Below are 25,964 nucleotides of genomic sequence, written 5' to 3'. Positions count from 1 at the left end.
TCATTTAGGCATGAGAAATTGCAGTACAGAAGGTCACAAGAACTCTGCCCTAAGCTTCCATTTCCAACACCATCTTGGTTTCATTTTTAAAGAATGTGAATGAAAGAACTGGCAGAATTATTTGACCATGCAAGTACATGTCACACAATTATATCAAATGATCTGGAAAAAAAGATGGCACAGCTGTAAAGCTAGGTCAGGTAAATGCAGTTGTTTGAAAATAGAAATTGTTGACTTTTTGCAGAGAAATAACTTTAACAATTCAGAAGTCAAACCCATTTGGGCAAATGGCTTTTTTCTTACTTGGAGCTCATAAGCAAATGCTCTATTACTTACCATTGGTAGCCTGGACTGAAGCATCTGGAGATCATCATAGCCATATATCTGCTTGAAGACAGAGACAAAAGCAAGAGTGCCATTATAAACTATTTCAGACACACCTATTATGACACAAAAATTAGAAATCAAACTTCCGGATGCACCAAATTTAAAACAAAACTGATTAAACACATGGAGATACATATGCTAAAAGAACAGATTCTGAAGCAACACTAAAAGAAATATTGATTGTTAAATAATAAAAATAAAGCTAAATAGTATCTATTTTAAAGAAAAAGATGTTTTATGTTCACTGCCTATCTCAGCTGTGTGTCCAGAGCCCCAGTTTATAGTGGATACTACTGCAAGTTTGAGAGACAGGTTCTAGAGACTATATTTAGGCTTGAAGGAAAAAGCTGAAATAGACCCTCCAGGGTAGTATTCTCAGAAATGCTACCCATTCTCCGTCCCATTAAGCCAAGAGGTAGGAAGAGTTCCAGTCTCAATGTGCGAAATGAGATAATTGTGTAGAGAGCAGAGATTTAGATATGTTAGAAATGGGTATCATTCTGGGGAAGTGGTAGCCTATTCTGAAAGGCAGGCTCCACCTTAACCAAGGTGGAACCAAACTGTGGCACTCACCCTTAGAAAGGAGAGGGAGAAGTTTTTAAACTACAACCACAATTGTTCAGGGCTCCATGGTTCAGAATAAGGTATCTTCAAGAGATACTGACAATGTTCGGAAATTAGAATAGTCCAATAGAAAGGTTATGATAAAAGCTAAAGTAGCCAGTAGATATTATTTTCAAACAAATTAATTGAAAACAGCTATATTCAAAGTGGAATTATTAGATCTAAAACACTTCACATAATGGTCCACATGACATGTTTTGGCACCTAGTGCCTGCTTCAGGGGCAAATTTGAAGGTGTAACTGACAAACAATCCACTTAAAAATCAGAGGATAAAAATAGGGATATGAGAGTCTTTTTAAGTTTATATGGTGGTGTAAGAATGAATATGATAAACAAAACACACACACACAGAGGTGATCCAGTCGATACTGTGTATCTGGATTTTCAAAAAGCATTTGATAAAGTACCTTGTGAAAGACTCCAGAGGAAATTGGAGAGTCATGGGATAGGATGTAGTGTCCTATTGTGGATTAAAAACTGGTTAAAAGAGAGAAAACAGAGAGTAGGATTAAATGGTCAGTAATCGCAATGGAGAAGGGTAGATAGTGGAGTTCCCCAGGGGTCTATGCTGGGACTGCTGCTTTTTAACATTTTTATAAATGATCTAGAGATGAGAGTAATTAAATTTGCTAATGACACAAAGTTATTCAAAGTTGTTAAATCACAAGAGGATTGTGAAAAATTGCAAAGAGGACCTTATGAGACTGGGCATCTAAATGGCAGATGACGTTTAACGTGAGCAAGTGCAAAGTGATGCACCTGGGAAAAAGGAACCCGAAATATAGCTATGTAATGCAAAGTTCCACGTTAGGAGTCACCGACCAAGAAAGGGATCTAGGTGTCGTCGTTGATGATACGTTGAAATCAGTGGTGTGCTGGTAAATTTTTAACAACAGGCTCTCTCCCTGGTCCACTCTGCGCCCCCCCCTCCACATTGCAGAGCTGGCTATACCCAGGGAGAGAGGGGGGGGGGCAATACATTACTCTCTCCAAGAAAAAAAAATTAAATGCTCCCAGGTTCGAATCTAATTCATGTTTAATGTAGGATAAAATGTCATAAATAAGTAAATAGACAGAAACTTTGAACGTTGAGAGCACCTGATTCTCATAACATGATGTCTGTTTTAGAAGCCCTTTACCAGTAGAAAAAACCCCATCTCTGGACTAATGTAACAGGGTTAGGGTGTCCCTATAACCAGCCCCTCCAAATGACACACCGAATATAATATAACAAATTACTACTCTACCTATTAAAAGTTATTCCCTTATTATATTTCCTCTGTGTGTGTATGCACAAGTTGGCATGTTTGAAAATTCACCTTTTTTTTTTTTTTTTTTTACACTATCCGGTCCATGGTTCTCACCCTGCCTCACCTAGGCTATTCAAGACTTCCTCCCCGCTCCCCTGGTGAAAAGTTATTCCGTTATTATACTTCCACTGTACACATCGATATGCACAAGCCGGCATGTTTGAAAATACATTTTTGAGTATCCTCTCTACGGTCCCCACCCCACCTACTCCAGGCCTCCTCCCTGATTCCTCAGTCCCCCAGCACGTACCTAAAGGCAGTCACCCTGCTGGAGGGTCAGTGCTAGCAGCGGGCAGGAAAGACTGGGGATCTTTCCTGCCCCAAAGGCTTCAGGTATGTGCTGGGACCCACGGCTCGGGGGGAGGAGAAGCGCCGCAAACCGGCTCACAAGATGTCAGAAAAATTAAGAACCAGCTCTTGCGAGCGGATTCCAACACACCACTGGTTGAAACCCTCTGCTCAGTGTGCTGTGGTGGCTAAGAAAGCAAATAGAATGTTAGGTATTATCAGGAGAGGAATGGAAAACAAAAATGAGGACATTATAATGCCCTTTTATCGCTCCATGATGCGATAGCACCTCGAATATTGTGTTCAATTCTGGCCGCTGCATTTCAAAAAAGATATAGTGGAATTAGAAAAAAGTATAGAGAAGGGCGACGAAAATGATAAAGGGGATGGGATGACTTCCCTATGAGGAAAAGCTGAAGCAGCTAGGGCTCTTCAGCTTGCAGAAAAGACAGCTGAGGGGAAATATGATAGAGGCCTATAAAATAATGAGTGGAGTGGAATGGATAGAAGTGAATCGTTTGTTTACTCTTTCCAAAAATACTAGGACTAGGGGGCATACGATGAAGCTACAAAATAGTAAATTTAAAACAAATCAGAGAAAATTTTTCTTCACTCAATGTGTAATTAAACTCGAATTCGTTGCCAGAGAATGTGTTAAAAGCAGTTAGTTTAGCGGGGTTTAAAAAGGGTTTGGACAGCTTCCTAAAGGAAAAGTCCACAGACCATTATTAAAACGGACTTGGAGAAAATCCACTGCTTATTTCTGGGATAAACAGTATAAAATGTATTGTACTTTTTTGGGATCTTGCCAGGTATTTGAGACCTGGATTGGTCACTGTTGGAAACAGGATGCTGGGCTTGATGGACCTTTGGTCTGTCCCAGTACGGCAATACTTATGTAGCTTGGAATTCAAATTCAGCTGGGGAGGAACATAATTTTTTTTCAACTTTAAGAATTGGCTAATTGACAGATTTCTCACATGGAAAATTTTATGATAAAACAACTTGTTTCTATTAGTGGGTTTCCTAAAAATGGCAGTTTGAAAGTAATCATTACATTTCTTAATTGTGAGCAGTGGAGTTCCTCAGGGGTCGGTGCTGGGGCCTATTCTTTTAATATATTTGTGGGTGATATATTTGTGAATGCTGACAAAACACACTGCCTCCTATTATCGTCTCAGCACAACAAGTACAGACCTTCAACATTAATCACCCCCACCCTGAACCTTTCCATACTAGAAAGCCTCAAAATTTTAGGAGTCACCCTTGACCGCTCACTTACACTCGAAAAGCACGTTAACTCCACCACAAAGAAGATGTTCTTCTCGCTGTGGAAACTAAAAAGAATTAAACCATATTTCCCACAAGAGGTCTTTCGCAACCTCATACAGTCCGTCGTTCTCTGCCATCTGGATTACTGTAATGGAGTCTATGTTGGACGTAAGCAGCAACTACTTAAGAAACTGCAGATGGCCCAAAATACAGCGGCCAGATTGGTTTGTGGAAAGTCAAGGTTTGAAAGTGCCATGCCCCTCCAAGAGAAACTACATTGGCTACCTGTCAAAGATTTATTTATTTATTTATTTTGTTGCATTTGTATCCCACATTTTCCCACCTATTTGCGGGCTCAGTGTGGCTTACAATAAGACTTGAATAATAGAAATACATTTGTTACAAATAAGTTATGGATTAAATTGAGCAGAGTTGTGCGAGGCATTCGAATATCATTGGTAGTATAACAGTGGGACAACAACATAGAAACATTGGAAAGAAACAATAGGAAAAAAGGGCATTATTAGGCGCCTAGACATATAGTGTACATAGTTCCGTGGGCGAATGTATGGTTGACTGGATAAAGGGTTGATGGATCAGGTGTGGATGTGTATTGCATTGTGGACAGTGAGTGGTCTTTATGTGTTTTGGCTCTTTCCATAAGTTTGTTCGAACAGGTGTGTCTTCAGTAGTTTACGGAAGGAGGCTTGTTCGTTGATCATTCTTAGGTTGCGTGGTAATGTATTCCAAGACTTTGTGCTCTTGTAGGAAAAGGTTGACGCGTGTATCGTCTTGTATTTCAAGCCCCTGCAGGTTGGGTAGTGAAGGTTGAGGTGAGTTCGGGATGATCTTTTGGCGTTTCTGGGTGGTAGGTTTATTAAATCAGTCATGTACGCTGGGGCTTCACCGTAAATGATCTTATGGACTAGTGTGCAAGTTTTAAAAGTAACGCGGTCCTCGAGTGGAAGCCAATGTAGTTTCTCTCGTAGTGGTTTTGCCCTTTCATATTTAGGTTTTCCGAAGATGAGCCTGGCTGCTGTGTTCTGGGCTGTTTGAAGTTTCCTTAGTATTTGCTCTTTGCAGCCAGTGTATAATGAGTTGCAGTAATCCAAGTGGCTAAGGACGAGGGATTGCACTAGGCTGCGGAAGACGAATCTTGGGAAGAATGGTCTAATTCTTTTCAATTTCCACATGCTGAAGAACATCTTCTTGGTTATGTTGTTTGCGTGAGTTTCGAGTGTTAGGTGGCGGTCGATAGTCACTCCAAGGATTTTTAGCGTTTCTGAGATTGGAAGTTTTAGGTTTGGTGTGTTTATCACGTTGAATTCTGTTGTGTTGTATTGGGAGGTGAGTATCAGGCATTGGGTTTTTTCTGCGTTCAGTTTCAGGCGGAATGCATCTGCCCATGTGTTCATGATGTGTAGACTTTTATTGATTTCGCTGGAGATTTCTTTGATGTCTTGTTTGAATGGGATGTATATTGTCACATCATCGGCGTATATGTACGGGTTGAGGTTATGGTTTGATAAGAGTTTTGCTAAAGGGATCATCATTAGGTTGAATATAGTTGGAGAGATAGGTGATCCCTGTGGGACTCCACATTCAGGTATCCATGTCTTGGACGTGGTTGAATTTGATGTGACTTGATACGAGCGCAGGGTTAGGAACCCCTTGAACCAATTCATGACATTTCCTCCGATGCCGAAGTATTCAAGTATGTGTATTAGGATTTCATGATCAACTATGTCGAAGGCGCTGGACATGTCGAATTGTAAGAGGAGTATATTGTTGCCGGTTGCAATTCTTTGTTTGAATCTGGTCATTAGGGTGACTAATACTGTTTCTGTGCTGTGATTCGAACGGAATCCTGATTGGGCATCATGCAGTATTGAATGTTTGTCTAGATAGTTTGTGAGCTGTTTGGTTACCATACCTTCGGTTAGCTTGGTTATTAGTGGTATGGATGCAATTGGCCTGTAGTTGGTTATTTCGCTCGTGTTTTTCTTTGTGTTTTTAGGAATTGGTGTGAGTAGGATTTTTCCTTTTTCTTTTGGGAAGAGTCCATTTTGTAGCATGTAGTTTATGTGATTTGTTAGGTTTGTTATGAATTGTTGAGGAGCAGTTTGCATGAGGCTATTTGGACATATGTCTAGTTTGCAGTTGGATTTGGCATATTTTTTGAGAGTTTTAGAGATGAGTTCTTCTGGTAATAGTTCAAATTCTGTCCAGGTTCTGTCTGCTGGGTGTGTTCCTTCTTCTGGATCTAGACAGTCTAGGAGAGTGGTGTATTCTATAGTGCTGGCGGGTATATTTTGTCGTAATTGTACAATCTTCTCCTTGAAGTATTTTGCAAGGTTGTCAGCACTTGGTGTATCTTTGCCGTTGGTTGTAACAGGTGTGGTATCTAACAGTTTGTTCACGAGGTTGAAGAGTTTATGTGTGTCTTTGTAGTTTGGTCCTATTAATGTTTTATAGTGTAGTCTTTTTGCCTGTTTGATGGTGTATTTGTATTTTCTCCGAAGTTGTTTCCAGTCGTTTAGTGTTTGTTCATCTCTCTTTTTATTCCAGGCTCGTTCCAGTCTCCTGACTTGTGTTTTCAGTTTTTTCAGCTCTTCGTTGAACCATGGATTTGCATTTTTCCTGTGTGATGTTCTGGTTTGGACTGGGGCGATTTTGTCTAATGTTGTTGTGGTTATATCGTCCCATTCTTGGAGGAATTGGATGGTGCCAGCGTTTGCAGTCCATTCATTCTGGTAGATCTGTTGCCAGAATGTTGTGGGGTCTATTTTTCCTCTTGTTGTGTAGGTTATTCGCTCATGTTTATTGATTGTGTTTGGTTGTATTTTTTGCCAGTAAAGTGTGACATTTGCTTTATGGTGGTCTGACCATAGTGTGGGTGTCCATCTTGTGTTGGTGAGTGTGATAGTTGAGTTCGGTTCGAGTCTATTTGTTATGATATCTAGTGTGTGTCCTTTTTCGTGTGTTGGTTGTAAATTGGGTGTTTGCAGATCCCAGAGTTGTAGGAATTCTTTGAATTCTCGTGTGCTTGGTATGGTGTCATCTTCTAGGTGTAAGTTGATGTCTCCTAGTATGAGGATGTTTGAGGTTGATACGCAGGTATTTGAGATGAAATCCATGAGTTGAGTTTGGGCGTCTTGCCATTTTCCTGGTGGCCTGTAGAATAGGATTGTGTTAAGGTGTCCTATTAGACTTGGGTGGTTGATTCTTGTCGATGCAATTTCAAGTTGTGGTGAGGTAGATTCGCCTGTGATTGTGATGGTGAATTCAGGTTTGTATATTAAAGCTATTCCGCCTCCTCTTTTTTCTCCATTTCTTGTCCAGTGCGTGATTTTGTATTCTGGTGGGCACGTTTGTAGGATAGCGGGGTCCGTAGGACTATGGAACCAGGTTTCTGTGATAAATAAGAGGTCTAGTTTGTCTGTGGTGATCCAATCTAGTATGTCTATCGAGTTGCTTACTGCTGATCTTGCATTGACGTATCCTAGTTTGATTTGGTGATGGTGATGTGGTTCCAAGGCGAGGTTAGATGTGTTTATTTTTATTAACTGTCTGTGTCTTCGATGGTTGAATTTGTAGTTGTCATTGTTTTCCCTATTTTCTCGTGAATATTCGGGGTTTGTTCCTGTTGGTTGGTTGTTGTGTTTTTGATTTGGTAGGTTGTTTAAAGTTTGTGCATGGGATTGGTGATATGTAAGTGAGTTGTTGTGGTTGTTGTTTTGGCTGTGCATGGTGTGTGTGTGAGTGTTATGCAGATTGTGAGTAGTGGAGTTGTTGTTGTCTTGGTTTAGTGTTGTGTTTGCGTGTGAGAATATGATACACTGGATGGTGATGAGTGTAATGCTGGTGTTCATTTCTATGTGTTGGGTGTTGTGGTAAATAGGTAATTGGTGTATATTTGAGCAATACTACGTTACAATTGCTTTTGAGCTTGGTTACAATTCAAGCGAAGTAGTGCTAACATTTCCAGTTAATCTAGCAACAATTTAGTTCAAAGCTGGCAGCAGTTCAGTGCTAGGCAGGTGCGGTGTTACTTAACTTTGTATTTAAGTATGGCGACAGTTTAATTTAGAGCTTGGTAATAGTTTATTGCTGGGCGAGCCTACTCTGAATGCTTGCCAACAGTTCACTATTAGGCAAATGAGGTAGTGTTTGGATTCGCGTTAGTCTTAGCAGCAATTTTAATTGAAGCATGGCAACAGTTAAAGGTGCTATTTTGGCATAGGACGCTGTGGCTATCAGTTTAGAGTAAGCAGAGCAAAGCAGGGTAAAGTAAAGATTTTTAAATTATGAAAAAGCTAAAGCAGTGCATGCAAGCTTGCTTGGTAACAGTTCGCTGTTATGCGAATGAGGTAATATTTACATTTGCATTAGTCTTAGCAGCAATTTAAATTAAAGCATGGCAACAGTTAAAGGTGCTATATTGGCATAAGTCACAGCAGAATATAGCGAGGATTTTTAAATCATGCTAAAGCAATGCATGCATTTAAGATGAGCAGGTGTTTTATTACTCTGTTCAGTCTCGGCAGGCAGCTCCTGTTCCCGGCAGGTTGGTCCTCTCAGTTGGTCTTGGTTGTCAGCAGTCGAATCACCTTTAAACTCTGCTCTCTAGTTCACAAAATCCTATATGGTGAGGTACCTGGCTACATGATTGATCTCATCATCCTACCTCTCCGGAATACATTTAGACTCTCCCGTTCATATCTTACCCTTCATTATCCAGAATGCAACGGCATCAAGTACAAATCTACGTATGCTACCTCCTTCTCTTTCATCAGCACTCAGCTTTGGAACTCTTTGCCAAAGACCATTAAAAACCATCACCAACCATCTAACTTTCAGGAAATCTCTAAAGACCATGTTATTTGGAAGTGCTTATCCCACTGCCTCTGCATGTGTCATCACTGTTGGAAGCGCATCGATCTAGAAACATGTTGGACACATTCCCCTTCCCTCTAGGTTTCCCTAATCCTTCCGTCTATTCCTACTCTTCCCCAATATCTCTTGTAGGGTTTTCTGCTGTATTAGCTTCATTTTACTGCATTGGCATATGCCTCTGTGGTCTGTTGTAAGCCACATTGAGCCTGACACTGTTGGGAAACTGTGGGGTACAAATGAGATAAATAAATAAATATTGCTGAAGGGTTGGAAGGAACAGTTTGTCTTTTTGCGGATGACACGAAAATAGCCAATACAGTGGATACCTGGAGAGAACAGAAACGAAAAGATCTCCGAACATTAGAAGAATGGTCGAGGGTCTGGAAGTTAAAATTTAATGCCAAGAAGTCTAGAGTGATGCACTTGGGGTGCAGAAACCTGAAAGAGAGATACTGGATAGGAGGGGAGAGATTAGTAAGCTCGACTCAGGACAGAGACCTTGGGGTGTTAATGTCCGAGGATCTGAAGGTGTTTTTATAAAGCAATTCAATGTCCAAAGTCATAAAAAGGAATCCAGTGAGGTCACGTGAAATATCATTCAAATGTTGATTATATGAGCAGAATCTCTTGAAATATGATTTCATTTCTGGAATAAAAGGTCTTTAAAAAATCTACGAATTGGGAGAACTATAACAAAACAGAGCCTATTTTAAATTCAGACCAGACCTCCTCTTACTCTCTTACCTATCTATATGTAAACCATCTCTCTGTCCTCGTGCAACTTTCTTTAAATTAGTCACCTTACTTTCATTGGGTGGCACTGCAGTCCACCCTGTGAATCGGCAGTCTTACTTGTTGACAATGTAGGATTAAGTGTTTAAGTAATCAACTGCTTTTTAAAGTTGTAAATTCAGACCAGGCCTCCTTTTACTCTCTTACCTATCAATATGTTAACCGTCTCTTTGACCTCATGTGCAACTTTCTTTAAATTAGTCACCTTACTTTCTAACTCATCTTACTCTCTTACTTTGAATATACTCTACACTGTCAATTAAAATGTTCTATTATGTATTGTATTGACATTGTAAGTACTATACTATGCCATACTTTGTATTATTTGAATATTTTTACTGCTGTAATTGTTGATTGCTCATGTTCGATTTATTCTTATTGTACACCACCTTGAGTGAATTCCTTCAAAAAGGCGGTAAACAAATCCTAATAAATAAATAAAATATATAAATGGCTGTACTTAGCACTAATATGTGAATTTCTTTGGAGACTTAATACAGAGGAGGTTGATGGTGGACTTTAGTTTTAATGGAATGTAACAGATTCAGAACCTTAGAAATACTTACATAGTTAAAATAAAACTTCATCTCACAGATTGTAGGTATTGTGAGCTGGTCACCCTTCCAGAACCTGGCCAGGGCTGACCCTGCTTAGCTTCCTTCACACACACAGTCACGGTTGGGCTCCACACTTCTAGGTAATTCCCCAGGACTCTGTCTCAAACACAGGGAAGTTCTCTGCCTCCTCTTCACCTTCCACAAAGGTTCACCAACACCAGGCTTCTTATAACTAAAGGTTTTATTAGTTGCCATTTAACATAATCTTCATGGCCTTTCCCTTCTTTAACTTAAACATTTCTTCTTCAATTCAAACATTTAAAGCAGTTCCTCAAACGTTTACAGTTCAAACAGCCAAACAAAAGCATTTACTTTTCTTTCTCAGAAAGTAGTGCAGCTGTCCCCTTTTCAGCAGAGAGCTTCAAAAGTCCACAGAGTTCAGCCAGTACCTTCAAAGGGGATCTTCTTCCTCCAGCTGCCAGGTCTCCAGCTCCTCTCTTCTCTTTCACCACACAGGCAGGTATAGGGTGGTTAATTAGCTTCTCCACCCCTTTAGGCTTTTCCCCCTAATTCCAGGCAGGACCCAGCCCATAACAACCGACACCTATTTCCAGCCCAGGACTCTCCTTGGTCCTAGCAACCTCCACCTGGACATTCCCCTACTGGCTTCCTCTAGTGACTCATCCTGGACATTTCCCCCCATTTCTATGGGAACAACGCCACCTAGTGGCCTACCTAGGACAGGACAGCCCCTTACTCTTCACAGTATGCAATTTGTAGTTTCTGGTTCTGATATCCTTGGATGATCCAACTGTAGTCAAATAACTACAGATCACTAAATACAAAATTCATGCTAAAAGGATACCTGGTCTTGGTCATAGATATGGAACACATATATCAAATACAAAATAACTGACCACAAACTAGAAATACAGTAGAACTATGAAGACAAAAATTAAACAAACTCCAAGAATGGACCGTACAGTTGGGCAGACTGGATGGACTGTGCAGATCTTTATCTGTCGTCATTTACTATGTGTAGAAGCTAGTAGCACTACAGAAATGATTAATAGTAGTAGTAGTAAGAAGCTAGACCTTGCATGTAGCACATCAGAGAAATAAGAAAAGATGCATTTCCCCCGTGCTGTGCAAACTTTTTTTAAAGATGAAACCCTACTGTACTCTACTGAGAGCTACAGTGATAAACTGGACTTGTGAGCTCTGAGAAGAATGAAGTTTTCTGTGATAAGTGTTTGAACTGAACATTTTAGTGTGGTTGGTCTCCCTGAAGAAGTTTTTTGAAATATGGTCTATGTTGGGGTCCTGACACTTCATGTTTTGAATATTTAACATTTTGTGTTCAGACTATCAGTCCAGATAAGTGATGCTCTGTTAAAGATCTTCTCTATTTGAAAAAGTTTTATTGAACACATGGAGGGGCATTTTAGACAGGACATGCTAATGTGGACGCCCCAGTCAGTACATCACAAATGGATATCCATAGAACATCCTGTTCTAAAATACAAGTGAGATGGATGTCCATGTGCTGGAGACGTCCAACATGAACATCCATTTTACAAAATGAAACGTCCAAGTCATGAATGGGGAAAGCAAGGAACATCCATTATAAAACGGCTACACAGACTTTTGGTGGAGGAATAGCCTAATGGTTAAAGCAGCCAGATGAGCCAGAGCAGAGATGCAGAGATTATTGGTTCAAGTCCCACTGCAGATTTTTGTTTCTTTGTATTTTTGTTTTAATTATGGGCACTCGAGGGGCAAAAAATACCTACTGTGATTTACTCCATTCAGTGGAGAACTGCTTAGAGCACCTTTCTGTAACCTGGACGAGACAAGTACCAGGATTTAAATATGGATGTTCATCTTTTTAGATAGGATGTTCCTTTCTGTTCTGTGATTGGAGTTGGACGTCCATATTTTGGGCCCTCCCTAGTCCCCCCCCCCTCAAAATGTGCCCAGACCACACCCCCTTGCCATATAGGTGTACTGCAGGGTTGGACATTCATATCCTGCCTTTGTAAAACTGGGATTTTGACATCCATGCATTATGGACATCTAAATGCCAGTTTTCAGACATCCAAAACAAGAATAAAACTTCTAAAATAATCACTATAGCGTACTTTGGATGCCTTTACTATAAAGCGAAGATACTTACCTGTAGCAGGTATTCTCCAAGGACAGCAGGCTTTATATTCTCACAAGTGGGTGATGCCAACCCGCGTCGCCCAGTCCTGAATTTACCAAAGCTAAATGAGAGCTTTGTGGAGCACAAGATGCGCTCCACCGCACATGCATGAGTGCCTTCCCGCCCGCTGTGAGAATACATTCTCCTCAGTTTAATACTATAGAAAAAAATAAAGTAAAAATAACAAAGGAGACAACTCCAAGGGGAGGTGGGAGGGATTGTAAGAATACGAAGCCTGCTGTTCTCTGAGAATGCCTGCTACAGGTATGCATCTTCGCTTTCTTTGAGGACAAGCAGGATTACAATTCTCCCTAGCATCCAGACTCACCAAAAACAACAAACACTGGTCAACTGAGCCTCACAACGGCGAGGACATAACACAGATCAACCTGAAACTATATACAATCTGAATGAGAGTGCAGCCTGGAACAGAATAAAACGGGCCTAGAAGGGTGGAATTGGATTCAATACTCCAGATTTTGGCTAGAAGAAGAACAATTAGACCTCCTGTTGATTACTGAAACCTGGCTAAATGCGCAAGACGATCCAATATTAAATAACCTATGTCTCCCAAGTTACAAAATTCTTCACCAAGCTAGAAAAGGGAAAAAAAGGAGGAAGCATTGCCATAATATATAAATCCTTTTTCAAAGTACAACTGATATCTCATATTAACTCCCGTACTCTCGAAACAATTGCTTGCAAAATCAACAATGACACGCTAACTGGTCCTATCTGCCATCATCCATTATGAGTAAGCCAATGAACAGAAAACAAAGTGACAAGCCTAGATCAAATAAAAGAAAAAGGGCTCTAAGAGCAATTGAGTGTGAGAGGTAGACAGAGAGAAAGACTCCCTTCCCAACCCCCCTTTCCCCTATATAACCCCAAACAGAACCCCCCCTCCCCACTTCCCATCTTCCACCCACCAAACAAATACCCACCAGACAGTCCCACACCTCTGGGAAAATAGGAGAAAAGCCCACCAAAAACACAGCACCGCCCGAACCACCTCCCAGCTACCCCCACACATACACAAACATCTCCCCGTTGCCTAAAACTCCACTCAATCCCATGCATACCGCCATACTAGCACACACCCACATTCACATCTTCCTCACCCCCTTTTCATACCCCTACTACCTTCCCGGGTAGTAAATAATCATTTGCCCTTTAACGATATAGCACAATTAACCTCTGTACAGAAACAAGCTGCTCTGCTAAATATAGTGAGCTAGGAACTACTCAATTGTTCTTGGACTTGTTAACAACTCTCTTCCATTTTTGGAGTTTTGCTCTTGCCGTTGAACTCACATCGACCGGAGGCACTTCAACAACTGTCAAACCTGTCTCCTTTAAAACCTTCCAAACCTCTGGTAGATGGCGAAGCCTGTGCAACTTCCCTCCTGCTGTAAAACAAAGGGCAAATGGGGAAACCCACCGATAAGGGATCTTATTCTCGATCAAAACATCTAGTGCAGGTTTCATGGCTCACCGTTGAATCAAAGTAAATTGGGATAAGTCTTGGAACACAGAAATTTTTGCCTCATTGTACTCCACACTGTTCTGCTGGCGAGCTCGCTGTAGCACTTGATCCTTTACAGCATACGAACCAAAGCAGATGATAATATCTCGGGTCGATTATTAACCGGTTTACCAAGAGATCTATGGGCTCTCTCCATTACAAAATCCTCTGAGCCCAACAGTTTCCCGCAAATCAATCGGGCGATTACAGGTACATCTTCTTTGTCACCTGATTTCGGGACCCCGAGCAGACGAAGGTTGTTAAGTCGCCCTCGGTTCTCCAGGTTGTCTAGTTTATATTGTAGTTCATCCTATGAAGCTGTTAATGTAGTAAGACGGGCATCCGACTCGTTTAAATGGTCATCCTGGGCCTTGACAAGTGCCTCAAGCTCCTCCACGCAGCCCCCGAGTTCCCGCATATTGGCACAAAGGACATCCATGCGCGCCAATATTTCTTCTTTAGACGCCTTAATCTCCTCTCTAATCCCAGCAAGGCACTCAGTCAAATTTTTTGTCAGCCCTCGGGACGTCTTTCCGGGCATGCCTCGGTTGTAGAAAGTGCCGGGTCAGAGTCGGAACATGAAAGGCACTCAGATACAACATGGCGCCTAGTTGCTTTCCCAGCCGACTTACCCGACAGGCGCGAGCTCTCTTTACGGAGCACTGACATAGTGGCAGATCAGACACCCGATTCCACAAAGGCAGTTCTGCGGAGAGCTCAGGTATAGTTATAGTCAATATTCGGGGCGGATAACAGCTGATTTCGCTAATAGCGGGGTTGCCACGGAGCTGTGAATTCAAGCAGCCATCTGTGCTTGTGACATCACTTCCCTCCAAAAACTGACATATTCTAATCAATAAATAGAAAATAAAATTATGTTTCCACCTTCATTGTCTGGTCATTTTTTAAAAATTGTATTGTCCCGGTCTCTGCTTTCCTCTATCTCCTTGTAACTTTCTTGCCGGTACTGTCCATTTGACATTTCTTCTTTCTCCATGTCCATCATCCATTTTTCACCACTATGTTCCTATCCTTCCCCCAAGTTTTGGTACCTCTCTTCTCTGGGTCCATATCCCTCCCCCTATATTCATCATCGCCTCTCTGTGTCCCTGTCTCTCCCCCTCGATGAGGATTGTCCCTATTTCCCCTATCCTCCCATATCCAGCATCACTCTTTCATGTCCTTATATCCACCTCTGTGTCCAGTATCACTGCTGTGTCCCTATCCTCATCACATCCAGCATCTTCTCTGTCCATAACCATAGAGGGGGGGGGGGGGGGTGATACTCGATATATGGAGATAGGGGAAAATAGACTATAGGGGGAGAAAGTAAGAGAGAAATTCTGGACAGCAGGAGATGAAGGGTGGAGAGAGGGAAGAACAGAGATGCAGCCTGTAGGAAATAGATGGAAGGGAAGGGGAGATATCCTAGAGAGGAGATATCTTCCAGTGGAGAATCTGGACCTTCCAGTGTCCAGCTTCTCCCCTTTCTTTGACCCCCTCCTCCAACCTAGTTTTCTCTGCCCTATGATTCTTCCGTCCCCATGTGGTACAGCATTTCTCTCTCCCTCTTCTCCCCTTTCCAGGATAGCTCCCCCCTCCCTTCAATCTATTTCCTACAGGCTGCATCTCTCTCATTCTGTCTCTCCACCCACCATCACCTTGCTGTCCAGAATTTCTCTCTTACTTACTTTCTCCCCTATAGTCTATTTTCCTTCTCTCCATATATCGAGTATCTTCCCTCCTCTCTCTTTGGTTCCCTCACAGTTAGTCCAGCATCTCTCCTGTCTCTCTCCCTGCAGAGGTCTAGAATACTCATCCCCCCCCCCACCCCACCGCAATCTACTCCACCCATGGGTCCAGTACCTCTCCTTTCTGTGCAGCACCACTCCCTCACCTCCTAACCTCCACACCGAATCCAGCACCTCTCCCTCTTCCTTCCTTACCCTCCCCATAGTTTGGCATCTCCCCCTGTCCACAATGTCCTCACTTGTAATCCAGAATCTCTCTTGTTCCCATCCCTCCATAAGTCCAACACCCTCCCCCCACTATAGCGCTTCTTCCTTTCTGCCCCCGAGAGTGCAGCACCTCTCCCTCTTTTTCCTGCAGCCCCCGCCTCCCCAGCAAGTCCAGTACCTCTCCTTCTTCCTTTCAGTTTCCCTTATCCCTTGGCTTCAACACTTTCTTCTTTGCCCGCATCGATTACACCCAGCCTGGGCCAATACCGGATCCTTCCCTCTGCTGCAAATTTCTGTTTATGCTTCATACAGTCATCGACGGGAAATGGCAAAGGGAAGGATTCTGCGTCAGCCTAGGCTGTGCATTAATTGCCAGCAAAGAAGAAAGGTTCCAAGGACCAGGGAGGCACTGGACTCGTGGGGGAAGGGGAGGTCTGTGGGAGAAATACGGAGAGGTACTGCACTTAGGCGCCAAGAACAGAAGGGCAGAGAACAGAGAAAAATGATGCAAACTTTACAGACAAAAAAAAAAAAAAAAAAAGACATTCACGTCAAGTCTAAGGATTTACTGAATACCTTGAAGGCCCTGACTGCAACTCGGAAGCAGACAATTAAGTACAAAAGCATTGCCATACTGAGACAGACTGACGGTCCATCAAGCCCAACATCCTGTTTCCAACAGTGGCCAGTCCAGGTCACAAGTACCCGGCAAGATCCCAAAACAATACAAAACATTTTATGCTGCTTATTCTAGAAATAAGCAGTGGATTTTCTCCAAGTCTATTTTAATAATGGTCTATGGACTTTTCCCTTAGGAAGCCATCCAAACCTTTTTTAAACCCTGCTAAGCTAACTGCTTTTACTACATTCTCTGGCAATGAATTCCAGAGTTTAATTACACTCCGTGCTTTTTTTTGTAGGAAAAACGGTACCGGCACTCATTATGGGTGGGGTCACCATATATGGCTCCACCCCTATGGCAGCCACACTCATAATAGACACACCCCTTATACCAGCCATGGCGCAAATAAGCAAATCATTGAAAATACTATACCAGTATAGGAGAAAAAAAAATAATGTGATTTTTTTTCGTTATAAATAATTTCTATAAGCTGTTACAGCTCCAGTATACCCAGTGCAAAATAAGACAGCAGATATAAATTCTCAATTGGACATCTTCCAAACACTAAAATGAAAATAAAATGATTTTTTCTACCTTTGTTGTCTTGACTTTGCATTTCTGATCACGTTGGTCCCAGTCTCTGATTCTGCTGCTCTCTGTTCCCTTAACTCCATTTCCAGGGCTAGTGGTTAGTGCAGCGGACTCTGATCCTGGGGAACTGGGTTCGATTCCCACTGCAGCTCCTTGTGACTCTGGGCAAGTCACTTAACCCTCTATTGTCCCAGGTACAAATAAGTACCTGTATATAATACACGAAGAATCTCCGAACTATATGATAAATCTGGTCGACCTTCCAGCAAGAAACATTTCTGCATCCTCACGAAAGTACCTCAACCTGCACTACCCCAGCTGTAAAGGTCTCAAGTACAAAACTTATTATGGATCCAATTTCTCCTTCCTGGGCAGCCGTCTATGGAACGCTCTCCCTAGACCTATCCAAGCAATCCATGACCACCTACCATTTAGAAAAGCACTAAAAACCCATCTATTCAAACAAGCCTACCCAAAAGACACAGATTAATCTCTTGAACCCATCTACCTTACATATACTGAAGAGAAAACGACATTGACCCAGACTCTATCTCCCACCTTACCTTCCTCTTCTATCACTTGTCTCTACCTACCCATCCATCCTATTACTATGTTATACTTAATTTCCTACTTTACATAACAAAATTCTGTGTTACCTATTACTATGTAAGCCACATTGAGCCTGCTTTTAGTGGGAAAGTGCGGGATACAAATATAATAAATAAATAAACAAACAGCTTTGAATGTAGTTGGAAAAACCACAGAAAGGCGGTATACAAGTCCCATTCCTTTCTTCTTCATTTATTGCCCTACATCCATAGGTAAAAGCTGGGCCCTCCGCAGACTTGACTGGAGGAGGCATAGAGTGGATCCAGCTTTTGCCTATATTATCCATCCATGGGCAGTTTTTCTCCTCTTTTCCCTTTCCCTCATCTCGTCAGTATGCATCTCCTTCCTCTTTCCATCCACGTCCAGCATTTTTCCTCTCTCTCCCTCCATCCATGTCCAGCATTTCTGCTCTCTCCTCCCCTCCATCCATGTTCATCTCACTTTCTCTCTTCCTTTCCCTCCATCCATGTCCAGAATTTCTCCTCTCTCTCCTAAATCCATGTGAATCTCCTCCTCTGTCTTTCCTCCCCTCCATCCATGTCCAGTATTTCTCCTCTCTCCCTCCACGTGCATGTAATTCCTCTTTCTTCCCTCCCCTCCATCCATTTATTTTTATTTATTTATTTATATTTTGCTCACACCTTTTTCAGTAGCAGCTCAAGGTAAGTTACATTCAGGTACACTGGATATTTCTCTGTCCCAGGAGGGCTCACAATCTAAGTTTATACCTGAGGCAATAGAGGGTTAAGTGACTTGCGCAAAATCACAAGGAGCAGCAGTGGGATATGAACCGGCCACCTCTGGATTGCAAGACCAGTGCTATAACCACTAGGCCACTCCTCCAATCCATGTCCAGCATTTCTCGTCTCTCACGTCCCTTCCAACCGTGTGCATCTCCTTCCTCTGCCTTTCCTTCCCTCCAACACTTCTCCTCTCTTCCCTGCCCTCCACACCATCCATGTCCAGCATTTCTCCTCTCGCCCCTCCGTCCATGTGCATCTCCTTCCTGTCTTCCCTCTCCTCCATGTCCATCATTTCTCCTGCCCTTCCCTTCATCATTCCATGTCCAGCAACTCTGCTCTCTCCTCTGCCCTCCCATCTATGTCCAGCGATTCTCCTTTGCCCCTATTCTCTCCTCCCAACCATGTCCAGTGATTTTCCTCTCTCCCCTCCCCTCTATGTCCAGCGATTCCCCTCTGCCCTCCCCTCCCATCCATGTCCAGTGATTGCTCCTCGTCCCCCTACCCTCCCCCTCCATGTCCAGCGATTTCTCCTCTGCCCTCCCCTCCATGTTCAGCGATTCTCCTTTGCCCCCTTATCCTCCCCTCCATTTCCAGTAGCTCGCCACAGCTGCCACATGCCCCCTCTTTTCAGCCCCCGTCGAGTTCCAGCACTAACCCCAGCACCACCTGCCCACCCTTAGCTCCCAGACAGCCCTTCTTTTAATTCCTGCTGCCCTGCGACACGTTTGTCTTTGTTTTACCTGAAGTCGCAGTGCCGGCTACGGCGTTAGTGATAGCACGCAGCAGGCTCGCCTCCTCCAGCCTTCCCTTCCGTCTCAGTGTCCCGCCTTCCTCTGACGTAGTTTCCTGTTTCCACGAGGGCAGGACATGGGAAGGGAAGGCTGGAGGTTGGCGAGCCTGCTGTGTGCTATCACTAACGCCGCCGCCACGATTTCACGTAAAATAAATAAATAAATAAAAGAATTAAACGTGTTGCGGGGTGGTAGGAACAGAAAGCAGGGCTGTCGGGGAGCTAAGGGCGGGTAGGTGCGCTGGCTATAGGAAAAAAAAAGGTGCCGGTACCGGCACAAAAAAAGCACCGATTACACTCCAATAAAGAATTAATCCCCCAAAACTACAGTTAAAAATCAGAAGAGAAATGCAGAAATAGCACAGACAAAGTAATATAATAACAACAGAAAACTGCTTACTGGGTAGGCAGGCAGAAGTCCTCCAGGTCCCATGATGTACTGGTTATGCAACAAGGGTGGTACTCCTTGAGCAAGGTTTGGGGGAGCTTTCCCTGTGAAGCAAAAATCACATAAATTTAAAAAGCAACCAAAGTTTTAAAGAAAAACACTCTCTGTAATCCTTAGTTAACTATATAAAACCTAACTACTTTAGAATATTACATAAATTTCTAACTAGTAGATAGCCTGCCAAAACTAAAATAGGAAGAAAGGAAACCAATGATGCAGCTGTGTAGAGAATACAGATTTTAAGGTAGCCAAAAGATTAAAACTGCAATCTTTCAAGGTCACTAGGTTCCAGAAAACTATCCTACATGTATATCTCCATCTGTTGACTAGTTTTCTGTGACTTAGGATGGCAACAGGAATACATAACTTTAGGAAGATAAAGCTGTTAACTAATCAGGGTCTCCCTTGGGGCCTTAGCGAAACAGAGTGAATAGGCAAAAAGACTATTGTGGCTAAGATGATCAATTTTGCCTTAAAATTGAGAAAAGGAAAACCAGAGATAGATGCATTACCAAATGTAGGTGGTCAATGGACACAACTTGTGTTATCACGGGGTGGGGGGGTGGGGGGGAGAAAGGAAGGAAGAGTAGGGACAATTGTGCTAGTGTGGTGGACTGTGTGGCGGCTCAGAGCATGGTGAATGGAATTATGGATAGTTTACATCCATCTGGTGGGTATTCCAGAGTTGGTAGCAGACACACGGTTGCATCAGGTCCTGGAGGACTGGATGGCGACAGAGTTCCCGATGCATGAAGAACTGGGCCCAGAACGAATGGAACAAGCACACCGCTTAGGCCAGAAAGAAGCATGAAACTTGCGCCCACATGTGATTATACTTAAACTACATAATTATGTACACAAGGTGGAAATCATGCGACACTATAAAACAAAAAGAGAGGATTTACGTTATGAGGGACAAGCAGTGCGAATCTTTCAAGATTATTCATACGCACTTTCGAAGCATTGCAAACAGTTTTATCCATTGTGTGCTCACCTGGGAGAGAAGAAGCATCGTTTCATGTTCCTCTACCCTGCAACATTGAAAATCTACCATGCAGGGAAATGGAAAGTACTAGATAACATTTTGGAAGCTAAAGAACTTATTAACACAATGGAGAAACCAACAATTGATCCTGACTGACGTTGGACAGTTCAGTAGAAAAGCACAAAAGTTTGTTCTGCTTGTTTTATGACACAGTAGTGTTGTATGATTTACAAATAAGATGAAGAGAAAATTTGGGTTTTGATACATGTGGGAGTTGGGGCCCTCCAAGGCATTATACATGTGTCCCTTGCCAGCCTGGTTTGTACTAGATCTGACACTGCTTTGGAGGGGGCAGGGTAAGAAGGTGGGAAAGGGGAGGGGACAGGTAGGGGGTGGATGGGACTGAGAATTGCTCTGTGGGGAAGGGACAGGGAGGGGGGGTGGGACTGGGAATCGTTCTGTGGGGAAGAATGAATGCAGGTAAATTGCTTGAGGATATTTGGTGAAATACCTGGGCTTTCGAGGAAACCTAGAAGGGGGGATTCACTTGATGGAAAGTTAAAAATCATTTAGTGGAATGTGTCTGGTATCTCGTCTCCTATTAAGTGTAAAAAATTCTAACCTTATTGAAACATCAACAAGCAGATGTTGCTTGTTTGCAGGAGACGAGGTTGACTGACCAGGAACATGCGAAGTTGTGTCAAGGCTGGGTGGGTGAGGTGTTTAGTACCTCATCTCCTGAAAAGAAAGTGGGAGTGGCAGTATTAGTTAGAAAGAATTTTCCTGGGGACATTAAATTAGTATGTAAAGATACAGAAAGGAGGTATATCTTGTTGCACATTAATAACGGAGGGGTGCAGTTCCTACTACTAGTGGTGTATGCCCCTAAGACACATGACCATGGGTTTTTCATGGAATTGGCAACTTTGGGGACATGGGATATTTCCCTTCCGCTGGTCCTGGCTGGTGATTTAAACCAGCTATTGGATTATCATTTGGAAAGATCCAGTGACAGACCAGCATCAGCTGAACAAACTATGACTAGAGGAGTCTCCGATTTGTGTAATGCATTAGGGTTAATTGACCCTTGGTGGTCATTGCACCCGATGGAACAAAATTATTCTCATTTATCTTGGGTTCATTATACATGGTCCTGCATTGATTATATGCTGTTGTCTCCATCTCTTTGCTCACAGGTGCAAGCGGCAGAGATAGATCCTATGGAGGTCTCAGAACACTCATTAATTTGGATAATTTTGGAGTTGGGGGGAGCGCCGGGGGTGGGATGTAGATGGAGATTCCCAGTTTATTTGCATACAAAGAATTCCAAATTTAATACAGCTCAAATGGCATGAGTTCTCTCATTAAATGCACAACACAAAGAGGATCCTGCTCTCTTTTGGGAAACAGCTAAGGTGGAATTAAGAGGAGATATCATCTCCTATGTAGCGATTCGAAAGAGGCGCATTGCTCAGGTATTGTTCATTTATAAAAGAAACTGGCATTAGCTAAATGAGCGCATGTAAACCACCAGTCTAGACTGGTGATTTACACACTGAGGAAGCCTTCATGGACACTAAGGTGGAACTGGAGACACTCATTCATGACAGGACAAGGAAAATGCTGGTATATCGTAAGTTCCAATATTATCGCCATGGAAACTGCCCAGGCAGACTACTGGCCCAAGTTACGAAACATTGTCAGGAATCCTGATATGTGACGAGCTTAACAACTCCTACAAAGAACGTACTGACCAAACTGGAGGATATAGTGTCCAAATTCTATGAACATTTTCACGGTTTTTATGCGACTTCCTCAAGGAGAGCAGGCCCACAATATTTGATTATTTGGAGGACTCTGGCCTTCCAAGTATTTCCATGGCAGATTGGGAATTTCTAAATGCACCTCTACAGGTGAAAGAAATTCAGAAAGGTATAAAACAACTGAAATCACACATGGCCCCAGGACCAGACGGATACTCACCGGAATTCTATAAGATGCTTTTGAGGCAATTGATAAACCCTTTACATGCTTTTTATGAGGCTGGTATACAGCAGGGTCTTTTCCACTTTGGCCTAACAATGTGCTGATTTCCTTGATACCAAAGCCAGGTAGGGCGAATGATTTTAATTAACGTGGATCTCAAACTATCGATGCATATTTTGGCCACTTGGTTGGTGAAGGTATTGCCTCGACTGGTAGAAACACATCAAGTGGGTTCTTGAAGGCAGACATTCAGTTTTAAATGTTCGTAAGATATTGCTTGCGATGGCTAAGGTGCAGGAAATAAAAGAGCCTGGAATACTAGTGGAGCTAGATGCTGAAAAGGTGTTTGACTAGGTTAATTGTAAATACTTATTTCAGCTCAAGTTATGTGGGAATTTCAGGCTGGTTTCTTCAGGCCCTACATACCCTTTAAACATTGCCCAGAGCAGCCATCTTACTAAATGGAGTGCAAACAACTACATTCGCAATTGAACGGGGTACACAAGGCTGCCCGCTTTCCTCACTGTTTGCACTATTTGGAACCCCTTTTATACACGGTACAGAACAATCCTGATATTGCGGGCCTTCCACTGGGAGCAGGAAATCTGAAAATACTAGCATATGAGGACAATATGTTAGCTACGTTAGCAACTCCACATTTGTCCCTGCCAAGATTGCGGAACGTGGTGGAGGAGTTTGGTTTTTTTCAGATCTGTCACTGAATTTGCACAAGCCCTTGGTTCTCCCATTGAGGGACTTGGTACAGAGGCAGTGGAGAGGGGAATTCCCATTAATGTGGGTGGGGGAGACACTGATATCTGGGACTATGGATCCCTCGAGATTTAATGTGCTTATATCTTTTGAATGTTCAACCCTTACTGGACTTTACTTCTGAAAAATTACAGCTGTGGCAACATTTTCGCATCTCTCTACTGGAACGTGTGCCATTATACAACATGATGCTAATTCCTAAGTGGCTGTATTTGCTACAGATGTTGCCCTTGTGCATCACCTATAGACATAATTGAGAAATTGACAAAATGCTAATCAAATTCTTATGGTGAGGCAAGAGAACCAAGGTTCCCATCTTTAATGCGACTGCCCAGAAGTAAGGGTGGATTTGGATTATTGGATTAGAGAGTTGCACGGGGACAGAAATGCGACCCATCCTCGCCCGTCCCCGCCAGAATCTAACCCGTCCCGTGAGTAATCTCCTCTGTCCCCGCCCGTCCCCGTGAGTGATCTCCTCGGTCCCCGCCCGTCCCCATAAAAAAAGGAAGTATAAAGTACTGAGTGGAGTGGACAGGGGGCACACAATGCAGAGTAATACATTTAAAACAAATCAGAGAAAATATTTCTTCACTCATTAATATACCGAATCTTAGAAAAAGGGCACTAAAATAGAGAGAATTATTGGTCACCCAAACAGCACAATGCCCTCAACAAAAGAAACAAGTGGGTATGCTAATGCTTTAGCTGCAGTAAAACAGCTCACAAACAGCCAGTTCCCACCATGACAGAAATAAACTGCCTATCTCTCTATATAAAACGCACCTCCAACGTTCTAATGAAGCCTCCACAAGTCCCAAAGTTCTAAATCCATGGTGGTGTAGATCAAAATTTGCCCATGAGTGTTTGCCCCGCCCTCGCGTCAAACGTGATGACATTGAGGGCGGAGCAATGGCACTCAACCAATCGTCATCACGTTTGATGCGAGGGCGGGGCAGACATCGATCTACACCACTACACAAACGTTGGAACTTCTGGAGGCGCGTTTTAAATAGAGAGAAGAGAGATGAGGAAAACCGATAGGTGGCTGAAGGGGGGGGCAGGGGAGAGAGCACAATTGCTGGGTGGATACAGAGGAGGAAGATGGGGGGGGGGCAGGGGCACAGCACAATCGCTGGGTGGCTGCAAGGGGGGGGCAGGGGAGACAGCAGAATCGCTGGGGGGGGGGCCAGGGGACAGACCAGAATCGCTGGGTGGCTGCAAGGGGGGGCAGGGGAGACAGCAGAATCGCTGGGGGGGGGCCAGGGGACAGACCAGAATCGCTGGGTGGCTGAAGGGGGGGGGGCAGGAGAGACAGCAGAATCGCTGGGTGGCTGAAGGAGGGCAAGTGGAGAGAGAGCAGATTCACTGTGTGGCTGGAAGCGGGGGCAGGGGAGAGAGCAGAATCCCACACTCTCTCTGCCTCACACACACACTCTCTGTCTGTCACACACACACTCGCACATTCACTCTCTCTCTCTCACTCACTCAAATAGTCACTCTTACACACACTCTCTCAAGCAAACACACTCCCAGGAAAACCTTGTTAGTGCCCGTTTCATTTGTCTCTGAAACGGGCCTTATTTACTAGTACACATATAAAAAATAAAAGTAGTCAGCTTAGCTCACCTCTGTGCAGTTCTCTTCTGTGGATACCGAGGTCTGTAAGTGCCTGGAAGACTCACTACATACAACTTGAGCAAATCTCCTGCACGTGTTGAACTTGAGTTGAGACAGAGAGAGACCCGGGTGAAAACGTGTGTGCTCGTCAGGGACGTCCTTTTTTTTTTTTTAGATTATGGATAAAGGACGTTTACGTGTTAGGCGCTTAAGTCCCACCTTTGGTATGCCTCCAACACCCCGTTCAAATTTGGCCGTCCCTGCGACGGGGCAATTGAGGACGCCCAAAATGGATGTTTCTTTGAGAAGGATATCCATGCGCCTTTGGTATGCCCAGCAACCCCTTGAAATATTTGGCTGTTCCTGCGATGGAGCAGTTGAGGAAGCCCAAAATGGACGTTTCTTTGAGAAGGACATCCACGCGCCTTTGCTGTGCCCAACACCCCCCCCCCCCCTTGAAATTTGGCCGTCCCTGTGACGGGGCAGTTGAGGGCATCCTTCTTTTCCCACTGGAGGAGAGCTTGGTGTCTCCACCAACTAAAAGAAGAAGGGGCGATTGGCGAACCAGCACTGCAGCATAGACCGCTATTAAATGGACTTGGAAAAATTCCGCATTTTTAGGTATAACTTGTCTGGATTGGCCACTGTCGGTGACAGGATGCTGGGCTAGATGGACCTTTGGTCTTTCCCAGTATGGCACTACTTATGTACTTATGATAGGGGGACAGATCAGCAGAAAAGCAGCGGGCTCTCACAAACAAAGGTATGTGTGCGGTGCGTCCCCATGGGAATCCCGCCAGAACATCCTCCATCCCCAAGGGATTCCCGCATGTCTGTTTCCATCCACCGCGGCACTCCCGCTGACCCGGGAGGGGATTCCCGTGGGCTCTGCGGGATCCCCGCAAACTCCATTTCCGTGCAGGCCTCTATATTGGATATACGTCTATTTGCATTGGCCTACATAATGAGGCACATTGCAGATTGGT

The 25,964-nt window shown here is 43.4% G+C and overlaps 1 protein-coding gene across 3 annotated transcripts in view; it reads right to left on the bottom strand.

The window, feature by feature from the left end:
* Positions 1 to 25,964, bottom strand: part of LOC115462832 (ubiquitin-associated protein 2-like) — a 434,768-nt gene that overhangs the window by 101,160 nt on the left and 307,644 nt on the right. For 2 of the 3 annotated variants that reach the window (XM_030192863.1, XM_030192865.1), the window contains 2 exons: positions 19,572 to 19,663; positions 337 to 384 (listed from right to left, as the gene is read on the bottom strand). In XM_030192863.1, coding sequence (XP_030048723.1) covers positions 337 to 384; positions 19,572 to 19,663 — 140 coding nt within the window. Of the gene's footprint in view, positions 1 to 336; positions 388 to 19,571; positions 19,664 to 25,964 lie in introns of all 3 variants that reach the window. The other variant, XM_030192864.1, reaches the window with a different exon arrangement.

This window comes from Microcaecilia unicolor, chromosome 2 (genome assembly GCF_901765095.1).
Source record: "Microcaecilia unicolor chromosome 2, aMicUni1.1, whole genome shotgun sequence".
Classification (NCBI taxonomy): Eukaryota; Metazoa; Chordata; class Amphibia; order Gymnophiona; family Siphonopidae; genus Microcaecilia; species Microcaecilia unicolor.
Note: the sequence above shows the minus strand (reverse complement) of the source record. Positions and strands in the feature narration are given on the sequence as shown.